Genomic DNA, 13,355 nt, shown 5'->3' with positions numbered 1-13,355 from the left:
GTTATAGCACTAGATATATTTAAGTTTAATAATTAAAATCAAGTATTGTTTTCTTTCATAGTCATTTTATAAGCTTCAAAATCAGCAAGTCCTTCAGACGGTCATTATGACCATGATTATGTCTATCAGGTTTATGTTTCTTTAATGTATTTACAGATTCTAGTTTAACTTTTTTATTGGTTATAGCACTAGATATATTTAAGTTTAATAATTAAAATCAAGTATTGTTTTCTTTCATAGTCATTTTATAAGCTTCAAAATCAGCAAGTCCTTCAGACGGTCATTATGACCATGATTATGTCTATCAGGTTTATGTTTCTTTAATGTATTTACAGATTCTAGTTGATTTAAATAAAGACTGTTATTATTATTATTATTAAAGATTTGAATCAAGAAATCCCATTTTTTCCATAGTTTTCAAATATGCTATGGCAGACGATTTCAAGTGCAGCGTTGGTAGCGAAAGACGCCCTCCAATGTAGGGAAAAACACCCCTGAACTATACCATGAGGACCGTATAAAAATTATACATAAAAAATTCCTCTTTTTGTCACTACTTTAAAATATATCCTGGCAGACGATATTAAGTGTAGCTTTAATAGTGGAAGACGTCTTAGAAGTTAAAAAATTTAGGTATAGTAAATCCCAGCGAGTGCGAGCGTGTGAGAGATAACCGCGCGAGAGCACAACGAACAGAGATAGCTATAGATTTACGCACCGCTTGGAGTTACCAAACGAATTAAATTAGGGAAAATAATAAATTGTTTATTTCGCGATAAGATTGTCGGTATTTCTTGAATTCTTCTCAGACTGAGAAACAGAAAACTTGAAGAGAAAAGAAGATAGATCTTCAGCTCGTTCTAAACTATCCTCTGACTCCAGTTCCGTTGTCTCTATGCAACATTGATGGATCGATGATTAAAATCGACGTTTGTTTCGCTGAAACTTTTTCGGAAGTATGATTTCAAGTGCTCCTAGTCCATCGCCAGTTGTAGATGTTGTTTTAATCGATGGATTATTTTTTTTGCATCTTTTAAAAGATCTCCGGTAAACCTTTGAGCGATATTCTGAACACATCCTCGGCAAGATTTGTGCTGTGTCAGCGAGAGAAGTACATCTTACTTTTGACAGACAGTTACTCCTTCCATGAAGGACGCAGAACATGATCGTTGGATCAAAATAAGGAAAGATTACAATCCTACTCAATTTCTGTTTCCACTCAGAAGCAGCCTGCAAATTTCATAAAACCACTTCGCAATGATAGCTCAAAGCCTCTCTTATAGATTACTTATACCGTTCATAGGCAAAAAAGACCTGTTGTGCTTTACTTGGAAGGAAAGTTGTGTTTGCCACATATGAAGATAAGTGCTATAAATTTGTGACAAGGGAAGATGATGTGGTAAAAACTGAATTGTGCTGCAGCCACTAAGAGGCAGATTCTCGAATAATTTACCATCTTGGTAAACTACCAAGAAGTAGCGAAGTCATTATTAGCGCTTCCGGTATGGATATTGCTGTTATTGCTTTGGGAAATGTAAAATTGACACTACCATCAAGGTATAGACGGAAGTAGGTCTGTTTAAACCTCAGTTGTTTCGGCGCGTAATTTTAAAATCATACAAGTACAATCGGGCTCGGGCGGATTCGCGAAAACACTTTCAATATGAAGAGAGAAGGGAACAGACAAGTCCTATGTGCGAACCAGCAAAGCATGAACGAGTTTTCACGTGCATTTTATTCATTGAAAAAGTGAAAAACCAAAAGAATCTTTGGGGGCCCCCATTCAGCCGGGACAGCAGCTCACCGAAATCAGCAACTCAGACACGCCAGGTACGTGCCCAATTTTAGTTGAAGTATTTGTATGGTTCGGCGGTAATTAGCATTTAAACAACAAAACATATAGCTATGGTCCTTCAGTCCACGTCTTGCAAAAGAATTAACTAAAATATAAACATTTTTTGATCCTTCTTCGACGGATGTGAATCTTAAAATTTATCAAGGTTTAAATTAATTTTCGCCGTAGTCAGGTACCATTTTGCATTAATTATTAAAATAGTTCGTGTTCCTTTGTGCGGCACTGCGATAAAAATTTATCACATAACTTTGACTTTCAACGCTGTTATCGCAGGTGCCAGTCAAGGGGCCGATATTGTTCAAAACAACAAGCCAAAACTTGGAAATCATAGTAATTACGTTCTTGTAAAGTTTCCACCTTTGATTGAAAAATTGCACAACGAATAAACTCTATTTTTTGTTACAGTTAGATATCTTGCCATATGATTTTTAAGTAATATTTAAGTAAAGTCAGAGAGTTTAGGTACGAACTGGATTTTGTCATTGGATCAATTATAAATAATACAAAAGATGAAGGTGGGTTGTTGTTAATATAGTGGATTTGGGAGTAAATTAGTAGAGTATTTTGTACTGAGCCATTTAATGTTCTGTTGTTCTGGGAGTCCCAAATTTAGTCAATTTAGATTGTGAGCTTTGTTTATTCTTTGCTCATCGCAAATAACTTTGGAAATTGCTTATTCCATAAATATCTTTCGAATGTTGAAAATTTTCGTTAATCAGTTACAAGCAAATAAAAATTCATTATAATTATCCGATTATGAGTTTAAATAGAATGGAGCAGGGACGTAAGGTTGCTGTTACGAGAATAAGTGAGACTTACACATTAGCTATCAAATCTCAAACCGATTCCTCAGCATAACTTATTCAAAATTAAGTATGACAGTTTAGAAGAAGTCTATACATCATTTAATGAACTTCATAACGAAGTTATCGGTCTAATTGATGAAAAAGAATTTGAAGCACAAGATGTAATAAGGAAAAGTATCGATGAATTTTATTTCAAAACAAAAGAAATATTTAATAAATTATTCCCCAGTAAGGAGAACCACAGCCTTGTGTCAATAAACAGCCAGGATGAAAAAATAAAATTACCAAAAATAACCATTCCAGTTTTTGATGGCACCATGTTAAAATGGCCTACTTTTTATGATCTGTTTTCTGCTTTGGTGCATAACAATTCCTCTTTAGCAAACATACACAAATTTCAATACCTAATTTCATTTGTACAGGGGGAACCCTTAAACCTTATTAAGTCAATTCAAACCACAGATGCCAATTATTTAATTGCATTTAACACGTTAGTGAATCGATATCAAAATAAAAGAATTTTAGCTGCGTCATATTGGCATGAGATATATAACGTTCCTTCCATGAAAACAAGTTCTTATAAGGACCTTCGGAATCTTTTAGATGTATTTACTGAAAATTTGTCTGCCTTGCAGGTATTAGAGTTTCCCGTCCAACATTGGTGTTTTATTCTATTTAATTTATTATTGCAAAAACTCGATAGTGCCACACGAACAGCCTTTGAAGTGAAATATACTGAAAAAGATATACCTACCTACAAAGACCTTAAAGAGTTTCTGGAAAAACAGTGTAAAGCCTTAGAATCAGTTCAGTTTGTTACTTCACAATCAAACTCTAGTTCCCCTGGTAAATTTTCAAAACCTTCGAATTCCGTAAAACCTAGTTTTTCTAAAACTCCAGTAACATCCGCATTGCTTGTAAACCAGAATGCACCTCCAAAAAATCTATCGTTGAAAAATAATAGTAACCAAAATCAGGCTGCGCAAAATAATAGCCAAAATTGCAAATTATGCAACCAAATGGCACACCCGTTAGCTCAGTGTCCGGAGTTTATTTCCAAAACCCCGTCTGAAAGATTTTCCTTTGTAAAACAGAATCGTGTTTGTATAAACTGCCTTAGATACAATCATTTGTTGAAAGATTGCACTTCTTCGTTTAATTGTCGTGTTTGTAGATACAGGCATCACACTATGATGCATCTACCTCAAACCGTTGAGACAAATAGAACAAATGCACAATCCGACGCATTCATAAACTCTTCGTCGCACTCGATTAATGCTCAAAACTCTCCTCAGCCGTCTAAAACTAATGCAAATATTTCTGCACAATCCTTACACAACCAAATTAATTTATCGTCGGTACAGGCAAGTACATCCCAACCCGAAAATCAGGTTCAAAACTACTGCACGTCATTAGCAAATGCATTTACTCAAAGCACAGTTTTGTTGTCTACTACAAGAGTGGAAATTTTGGATTCTAAAGGAAACTATCAAATCGTTAGAGTAGTCCTAGATTCTGGTAGCCAAGCAAATTTCATTAGCCAAAAGTGCCTAAGTCAGCTTGGTCTGACAAAGAAAAGATTCTCAATACCAGTTCAAGGTCTTAATGGTGCTAGAGCTTGTACCAACGGAGTAGCCAGTTGCAGTATCCGGCCCGTAGGTCAAACCCAACCTACATTTTGCTTTGATGTCTTGGTTCTTCCTAATCTTTGTACAGAAATGCCCTCTCACATTATAAATACCAACAGTTGGTCGCATATATCCAATTTAAAGTTGGGTGACGATCGATTCCACATCCCAGCACCAGTAGATCTTTTACTAGGTGCAGAAGCTTTTGCTCGTATCCTAAGGGAAGGTCGCGTTTTAGGACAACCAGGGCAACCCACTGCGTTAGAAACTGTATTTGGTTGGGTTCTTCTAGGAAAAACTCAGGAGGTTTTAACGCCTTCCGTTCATGTGCAAACTTATTTTTCTTCATTTGATTCCTCCCTTGATAGTGATATTCGAAAATTTTGGGAATTGGAAGCAATCGCAGCGAAACCACAGATAGCTCCGGAGGAAGAAAAGTGTGAAGAGATCTATAGAAAAACTGTGTCCAGAGACCCCTCGGGTCGTTTTATCGTATCTTTACCCTTTCGCCATAGTGAGCCCGATCTGGGAGACACATTCACCATAGAATACCGTAGTTTTAAATCTTTAGAAACTCGTTTAATTAAAAACCCTGAGTTGTATAACTTGTATTCGGAATTCATGAGAAATTATTTGGAAAATGGGCACATGACTCTAATTGCTTCTGACGAACCCAAGCCAATACACTCTTGTTATCTGCCTCATCACGGAGTGATTAAGGTAGAAAAAACCACTAGTAAGGTCCGTGTCGTTTTTAATGCCTCAGCAAAAGGTTCCAAGGGAATCAGTCTGAATGATACGTTGCTTCCCGGTCCAAAATTGCAAGCTGATCTTTCTGGAATCTTAGTTAAATTTCGTGTGTTTCCTATAATTTTTCTGGCCGACATTAAACAAATGTATCTGCAAATACAACTTACGCCTGAACATCGAGATTATCAGAGGCTGATTTGGCGGTTTAATCCGAATGATCCCATAAAGCAATATCGTCTCAACACGGTTACTTTTGGCGTCACCTCCAGCCCTTATTTGGCAATTAGAACATTGAAAGAGCTGGCAAAACAGGAGAGATCGAAGTATCCGAACGCTGCTGATATTCTTTTGAATAATACTTTTATGGATGATATCTGTGCTGGCAGCGACTCTCTGGAATCTGCTTTGGCCTTACAGAAAGAGATAATTGCTCTGCTTAAAGCCGGTGGGTTTGAGCTGAGGAAATGGGCTAGCAACCATTTTAAATTATTGTCGTCTTTAGCTTGCCGATTGTCAAGTTCCCGTTTCGTTTGATAGAGAGGTTTCTAGTAATATAAAGGTTCTTGGTCTTCTTTACAACCCCTCTGTCGACAAGTTTTCGTTTTCCCATATCAAATAAACCCCCTACGAAAAGGAATATTTTGTCAGAAATTGCCCGAATCTTCGACCCTTTAGGCTTCCTTTCCCCGGTAACATTTTTGGCAAAACACATTATGCAGCGACTTTGGATTTCTGGCATAGGTTGGGACGAGATTCCGGCCAAACCAATTTGTGACATTTGGGTGCAGTTTCCACTGGAACTTCCGAGGTTATCACAAATTTCATTACCGCGTTTTATCTTTGCCGAAAAACTACAAAGGTGTCAACTTTTGGGATTCTGCGATGCTTCAGAAAAAGGCTATGCTTGTGCAGTTTATCTTCGAATTGAATTACCGAATGACACCGTAAAATCTTCTTTAATTATAGCAAAAAGTAGAGTCGCGCCTCTTAAGACGGTCAGCCTTCCACGCTTAGAATTATTGGGTGCTGCCTTGTTGGCAGAGTTGCTTAAATTTATTATTGACCTTCTTAGCAAGCTAATTTCTATCAATGAAGTGTTGGCTTTCACGGATTCTCAAGTAGTTTTAGCGTGGTTATCCAGCTCGCCGCACAAATGGAAAACCTTTGTTGCAAATCGGGTTAGCCAAGTTCAGGAAACCATACCCACGGTACCCTGGTATCATATTAGTTCTGGGGAAAACCCAGTAGATTGCGCTAGTAGGGGTTTAACACCCAGCAACCTAATAAATCATCCCTTATGGTTTCAAGGTCCTCCTTGGATTTTACTTCCTCGAGCTGAATGGGATCTTGTGCCAATGGATGGATCCAATCTGGGAAAATCGGTGGCTCTATCCGAACAAAAAACCTGCACATTCGCTGTTACGCTGGATCCTAACCCATTAGATTGTTTAGTAACCAAATTTTCGTCTATACTTAAAATTCAACATATAATTGGTTACGTACTTCGATTTACTAGCAACACTAAGGCCAAGTCAAGAGATCATTGGGGTGTACTTACGGAAATAGAAAATCAAAATGCTCTTCGAATTTTAATCAGGCATGTCCAGAGTTGTTCTTTTTCGGATGTCATTTCACAACTTAGGACTCAGGCCTTAATACCGAAACCTTTTCGCAAGTTAGCTGTTTTTCTCGATGCAGACGGATGCCTCAGAGTGGGCGGTCGTCTAAAGCACTCCGATCTTTCTTTTGATGCAAAACATCCTTACCTTCTTCCTCGAAACCACAGATTAACGCATTTACTTATTGAAAATATGCACCGGAAACATTTACATGTGGGGTTAAATACCGTGCATTATCTTCTTAGACAACAATTTTGGATATTATCAGCTCGTCGAGCAATCCAAAAGGTGTTATCACAATGTGTAAAATGTTTTAGGGTAAAACCTAAAACCTTTACCCCATTGATGGGGGATTTACCTTCCTTTCGAATTTGCCAATTAAAATGTTTCTCTCAAGTTGCCTTAGATTACGCAGGTCCATTAAAAATAACTATGGGCAGGCACCGAGGTGCGAAGGTCATGAAGGCTTACGTGTGCATTTTTGTTTGTTGTACTACTAAAGCCATCCATATTGAACTGGTTTCGGACTTAACATCGGATGCCTTCATAGCTGCGTTTCGTCGTTTCGTTGCACGGCGCGGGAAATGCACCAACATTTTCAGCGACTGTGGTACAAATTTTGTAGGAGCTAGAAACCAATTAGAAAAATTATCTCAATTCGCCTCAGAATCTTTGCAAATTAGATGGCACTTCAACCCACCAGGCGCCCCACATTTTAATGGTCTGGCTGAAGCCGGCGTTAAATCAGTGAAATCTCATTTAGTACGTGTAATAGGTCAGCAACTTTTGACATTTGAAGAAATGTCGACACTTTTGACACAAATCGAAAGCCTTTTAAATTCGCGTCCTCTTTGTGCGCAAAGCTCCGACCCTAACGACTTAGTTCCATTAACTCCAGGACATTTTCTAACTCTTGAACCCTTAAATTCTTGTCCAGATGAGAATCTTGAAAATTTAAAATTAAACACTTTATCTCGATGGCAATTGATACAAAGACTACAATCTGATTTCTGGAGACGTTGGAAACTTGAGTATTTGAACACCCTACAACAGCGCACTAAGTGGACAGATCCTTCTGTAAAAATTCAATTAAATACTTTGGTTTTAATAAAGGATGACACCAAGCCACCTTTGCATTGGGCATTAGGCCGCATAGTTGAATTACATTCTGGCCCAGACGGCCAAACACGAGTTGTCACGGTAAGGACACAAAACGGACTGTTTAAGCGTCCTGTTATTAAATTATGTCCCTTACCTACTCAAGATCAATAAATAAGTACCAACCATAGATATGTTGTTTGTTGTGCAATGTCCTAAATTCAAATGAAAAATTTTTTTTTTTTTTGGTAAGGGGAAATATTTACAAGAGCAAATCTTGGGAATTTAGTTTAAAAATTCTATTAGTTGATTTTTTTTTTCCTTGTGGGTAATTGTGTTATAATTATGCATTTCTATTTGTAAAACATCCGTTTTAGTGGGCGGAAAAATGTTTAAACCTCAGTTGTTTCGGCGCGTAATTTTAAAATCATACAAGTACAATCGGGCACTCGGGCGGAGTCGCGAAAACACTTTAAAAATGAAGAGAGAAGGGGAGATAGAAGTTCTATGTGCGAACCAGTAAAGCAGCATGAACGAGTTTTCACGTGCATTTTATTCATTGAAAAAGTGAAAAACCAAAAGAATCTTTGGGGGCCCCCATTCAGCCGGGACAGCAGCTCACCGAAATCAGCAACTCAGACACGCCAGGTACGTGCCCAATTTTAGTTGAAGTATTTGTATGGTTCGGCGGTAATTAGCATTTAAACAACAAAACATATAGCTATGGTCCTTCAGTCCACGTCTTGCAAAAGAATTAACTAAAATATAAACAAGGTCTCTTTTCCAATAACACGCGGAAATTCATAAATCTTCGAGAGATGTTCGTGAATTTAGGTGTTGATGTGTTGTGTAACGCGCAGGGTAACGTGTTATCTGGTTCCCACGCATTTACCGGATGTATGACTTGTGTATGGTCCTCATGGTTTAGTTCATCGCAATTTGGGCGAATGCCACCGAAAAATGTCTGAGTTTCTACAATCCGTTGGATTGAAGTGGATGGAACTATGTGAATCAGAAGTTTAGAATCAAATGGTTTGAAAGATCTCAGTAGTCAGTATCCTATCGCTATCTCTGTTGGTTATGCTCTCGCGCGCTTATCTCTCACACGCTCGCACTCGCTGGGATTTACTATACCTAAATTTTTTAACTTCTAAGCCGTCTGCCACTATTAAAGCTACACTTAGTATCGTCTGCCAGGATATATTTTAAAGTAGTGACAAAAAGAGGAATTTTTTATGTATAATTTTTATACGGTCCTCATTGTTTAGTTCAGGGGTGTTTTTCCATACATTGAAGGGCGTCTTTCGCTACCAATGCTGCACTTGAAATCGTCTGCCATAGCATATTTGAAAACTATGGAAAAAATGGGATTTCTTGATACAAATCTTTTCCGTGACCCTTATAGTTTAGTAATTTAGTTGATCACCTAAAGACGTCACCTATTCAGCGCCGCCCCAAGTTAATGCTGCCACTTACGACTGGCAGACGAGTGATTTTATTATTAGTTTTCAACGTACTTTCAGCCTGTATTGTGGAATTTTTTGTCGCTTATGGTTTAGTTACTATGTACGCTGCCTCCCGGTCTATTACCTTGAGTTTGCGTGTTAATACGGATCCAGGTACGGATCTAACTTACGTGTTGGGTCTCGGTTTTCTTACCTGGAGCGACGAGAAAAGCAAAAACGGGGACACGTAGTCGTCATAGTTTGTAGGTCATTCGCAAAGTCTACTAAAGCTATAAAAAAATAACGGAACCTAATATTGTGCAAGAGACTTTTTCACTAAGAATAAGGTTTGTACCCCCCATGTCATTGCGTTACCTACATCTAACAATAACGATCGTTTCAGTCGGTGTAGGCAGGTGCAATACCTCCTGGGCTATCTTTTGATGGGTGCCACGGTTTTCATTTATTTGGTGATCCCATACAAAATTGAACTTGCTGCAGTGATAGGCGTAGATGATTTTAAATCCTGTAGATTATTAAAGACTAATTTAGCATCCGGACGTGTATAGATAATAGAACGTTGTCAGAGAATTTCCCCAATAGCAGTGGCGTAGAACGGCAAAAAATGGCCGATAAAGGTTATACCACGACGCAATTTATAGTCGATTGCAACATTTGGATACTATAACCAAAGAGTAACCATAATTATTCTTTGCTATAACTATAAGTTTAAATTTGTTCCATCTATATATACGGTACCCAAAGAAGGGATATGTACCGACGACCCTGTTCAAAGAGATAGTGGTGGAGTATTTCACTGAAGTTATCAAGTGCAGTTGCACAGTTGAGTGGTAGAATGGCGGTCAATATCTCATTGTGGTTTGTGTTTATTTTGCTTGCAAATGTTTACGTTCTTCATGCCAAACGTGAAGACGTGCAGATTAAACAGAAATCCATACATCCCAGCTATTTCGAAAATCTTCCCACCAGTAATGTGAGTTGTTCTCATCCATGAATTCTCTATGTTTGTACTTAACCATTCTAGGTGCAAGGCGCAGTAGTTCTGAAGTCAAACCTACCGCTTCTTGCTCAGACCCAGCTAGCAGCGACTTTAACACAAATTTACCAAACTACTACGGACCCGATGCAACGTATTCAAGCGTTCCAAACTGCAACGACGAAAATGTATTCGATGTATTGGAATGTAGTTCTTAATTTCGAGGGCATTACGTTCTTCTACAAGTACTACATTTATCTTCAAATTTTTAGCGACCACCTCATTGCGTTCGGTTTAGATTAAATTGTGCTTTACAGTGTATTAATCAGTATGTAATAAATTTCATCTTCTAGCATATTGATCCAAACAAAAAATGTCTCAGTCCCTCTCAAGTCAACGCAAGGTGTAAATTAATTACCTATTGTGCTCGCCAGGAGGAAATGCCGGTCACAGAACATCTATTACCTGTCTATAATCGTATTATATTTCATATTAAAGCATACGATTGTAGATCAAGCTGCCACATGCAATATGCCACACGTTACATAATTGTCATTTTAACACCCACGGACAGTGGCGCCAATTACCTGCCCACGGAATCGTTTAGAGCGGCCAAAATATACATAGTGTCTAAAATAAATCCTATATCAACCAACCCATGAAGTCATGGAGTGCTGTTAATTCCCAGACCGTATTACGATGTCTGTGGAGCGATGTAAATAAATGAAACTACGCATAGTCTTGTCTATTTATACACTTCTCAGGCGGCGCTATTTGAATTGCGTCCGTTTACTAAGAATAGATACGCGGATAACTGTTCTACCCTGGCTCAGTGGATCTTAGGTATATTGTAGGGAATATTCTAGAAATCCCGTTACACATCGAGGCGCCATGCATTATTTCCGGGAAATGTGACGTGTTTGTTCGAGAACTTTCGAGAAAACAAGTCAATATAACGGATTTTATCGAAGAACCCGCCAGGTAACTCTTTACTGTGGGAATAATAACTTAATTGGGATTTTAGTTGGACTAAGAGGAAACTGTGTGTAAGATCCGAACACCTACTGTTCAAGAGTTATAGCACAGACGGACGCACGGACAACCACACGATTTGTCCTGCCGACTATATCATTTCAATTAAGTAACTGATAGATTTAAGTTCGTGGACGATGTGTTAGCGATTTCCCATTGTTAATCGAATAGTGCCTTTTACATGCATCTATACAAAGTAAATTGACTAAATCAGATGTCTAGGAAATTTATCTGCAAGGAATTTTGATGACATCCGGTCCCAGATGATTTAGAGCTTTTCTCTTTCAACGCACTTTCATTAAAAATGACACAACCTTCTGAAATTGTAATGAGCAGTTTTGTTGATTTATAGATCCATAGTACGGAAAAAGTTATAATCTGCACTGACTTGAAGATCGATATCGGTACAACCATTGTTTAATTTAAACAGTGCCTCAACCCACCAGAATCTATCAAATTAAGTCGTGATGAATGAAAATAATTCGTTAACTTAATTAACATCCGGGGTAATAAAATAGTACAGTCTAAGAGTAAAATTGAAATGGGAAACGGGGTAGGGAAAAGTTTTAAATCTTATTTAACGTGGAAAAGGCTCTTTTAACTTGATAAAAGCAAACAATACGGCTACGCGAGAAGTGCTAAAAGCAAAGGTAGATAATAGGATAAAGTAGTAAACCCAACTATTTTATTACACCACCTTAACTCTAGAGATCTCCTTCTGTTACTCAAGATTGTTTAAGATACATCCATTTCAACGTGCTAGTAACTATAAAGTGTACCTACTATAAAGAAATTCAATAAAACACAATTTGCGGGAAAATAGGTCTTCTACTATTAGGAGAAACAGGGAATCGTGACAAATGTTTGTGATTCAGTTACAATGTATTGTCTTACAATGAATGGAAGTGAAAGTTATACACATGCTTTTGTCGTAACTTGTTTAAATAATAATTGAAAGGAATCTAATTCTGTGTTGGAAACCATAATACCTTACCGTTAAGCCCTGCTGCAAGGATGATAGAAATTACTATCGCTTCTGATCTTCTGGAATATCCTGCATCCCGCTGTTTTATTGGTAGAACATAAGAACAAAAACACTCTCCTTCGATATCGTCTTTTACAAATAGTTTTATTTTGATTTCACATCATAATACTGGAATTTCATAAAATTTGCAGAATATAATCTTATAAGAAATTAAGTTAAAGCGTTTGGATGTTTTCTAAAGCAAGTTTAGTGCTTCAATAACGATTGTAAAAATTATCATTCTGGTATATAGTCACCCAGGTGCGGGGAACAGACACTAAATGACACTCTCGAATGTATGATCTACAATGTTCATAAAAAGATGGTATGGACAGTGTGCAGAGGTTGAAAGGTGCCACGTTGAATGAAACAAAATATTTTTTTTCGTCATTTTTGATTTCAAACAAATGTGGGGAGCCGCGATTAGTGATCGATTATCATGCGTTGAATAGAAACACTAAATGGGGGTGGACTATTCTCAACGCTGGACCTGGCGCATGGATACTTCCAGGTGCCTTTGGGTGAAGATTCAAAGCCGAGGACCTCCTTCATTACGATATGTTTTACCTCGACATAATTATGATCCCCGCACATGATTTAGGCGAAATGCTACAGAAATTGCGAATTATGCAGGTCATTATGTAATTGGGCGCAAACTTGTTGAAGTCCCAGGACAAGCGGGACAATAAATAAATACAAATAGATGCTTCAATTGTGCGTCCCAAGGACATTATTGCAATGAATGTGCACGTCCGAGAGATTATAATGCATGTTTGAAAGGTAAACAACCAGGTCATACAAAGAACAACTGTACAAAACCGAACCGATTGGTAACCATCACACCCAGAAATGAATGTTCTGATGAAAATGCAATGGCTAGGGCGAGCACTTCCAGCAGACAAAGCGCGATGAATGTCAGTAACTCCCAGGTTGGAAATACTGTAGAAAAGTTCCTGCGAGCATCGAGAATTAATTGAACAAAGGTCAGGACGATGGCTGATGTAAGTACTACTTCTTAAATGAATTTGACTTCCAACCTGGTACCACATATGGCACATGCCGACGCTTTGTCAAGAGTACCAGTAGGAGAACCGTCGGATA

General features: G+C 37.9%; 2 protein-coding genes across 2 annotated transcripts in view; one reads left to right on the top strand and one right to left on the bottom strand.

Moving 5' to 3' along the window:
• Positions 1-13,355, bottom strand: part of LOC116166415 (calcitonin gene-related peptide type 1 receptor-like) — a 109,218-nt gene that overhangs the window by 70,854 nt on the left and 25,009 nt on the right. The window lies entirely within an intron of this gene.
• LOC116181663 lies at positions 10,049-10,553 on the top strand. Its single transcript, XM_031502065.1, has 2 exons — positions 10,049-10,195; positions 10,247-10,553. The coding sequence occupies exons 1-2, from the start codon at positions 10,058-10,060 to the stop codon at positions 10,499-10,501; spliced, it is 393 nt and encodes a 130-aa protein (XP_031357925.1). The 5' UTR covers positions 10,049-10,057; the 3' UTR covers positions 10,502-10,553.

This window comes from Photinus pyralis, unplaced genomic scaffold (genome assembly GCF_008802855.1).
Source record: "Photinus pyralis isolate 1611_PpyrPB1 unplaced genomic scaffold, Ppyr1.3 Ppyr1.4_LG1, whole genome shotgun sequence".
Lineage (NCBI taxonomy): Eukaryota > Metazoa > Arthropoda > Insecta > Coleoptera > Lampyridae > Photinus > Photinus pyralis.
The sequence above is the reverse complement of the archived record's forward strand: the minus strand, read 5'-3'. Positions and strand labels throughout refer to the sequence as shown.

Excerpts from the sequence above, each read along its gene's own strand:
- LOC116181663 (XM_031502065.1), top strand. The coding sequence starts at position 10,058 with ATGGCGGTCAATATCTCATTGTGGTTTGTGTTTATTTTGCTTGCAAAT. Across the intron at positions 10,196-10,246 it reads AAAATCTTCCCACCAGTAAT|GTGCAAGGCGCAGTAGTTCT; the intron begins GTGAGTTGTTCT and ends TAACCATTCTAG.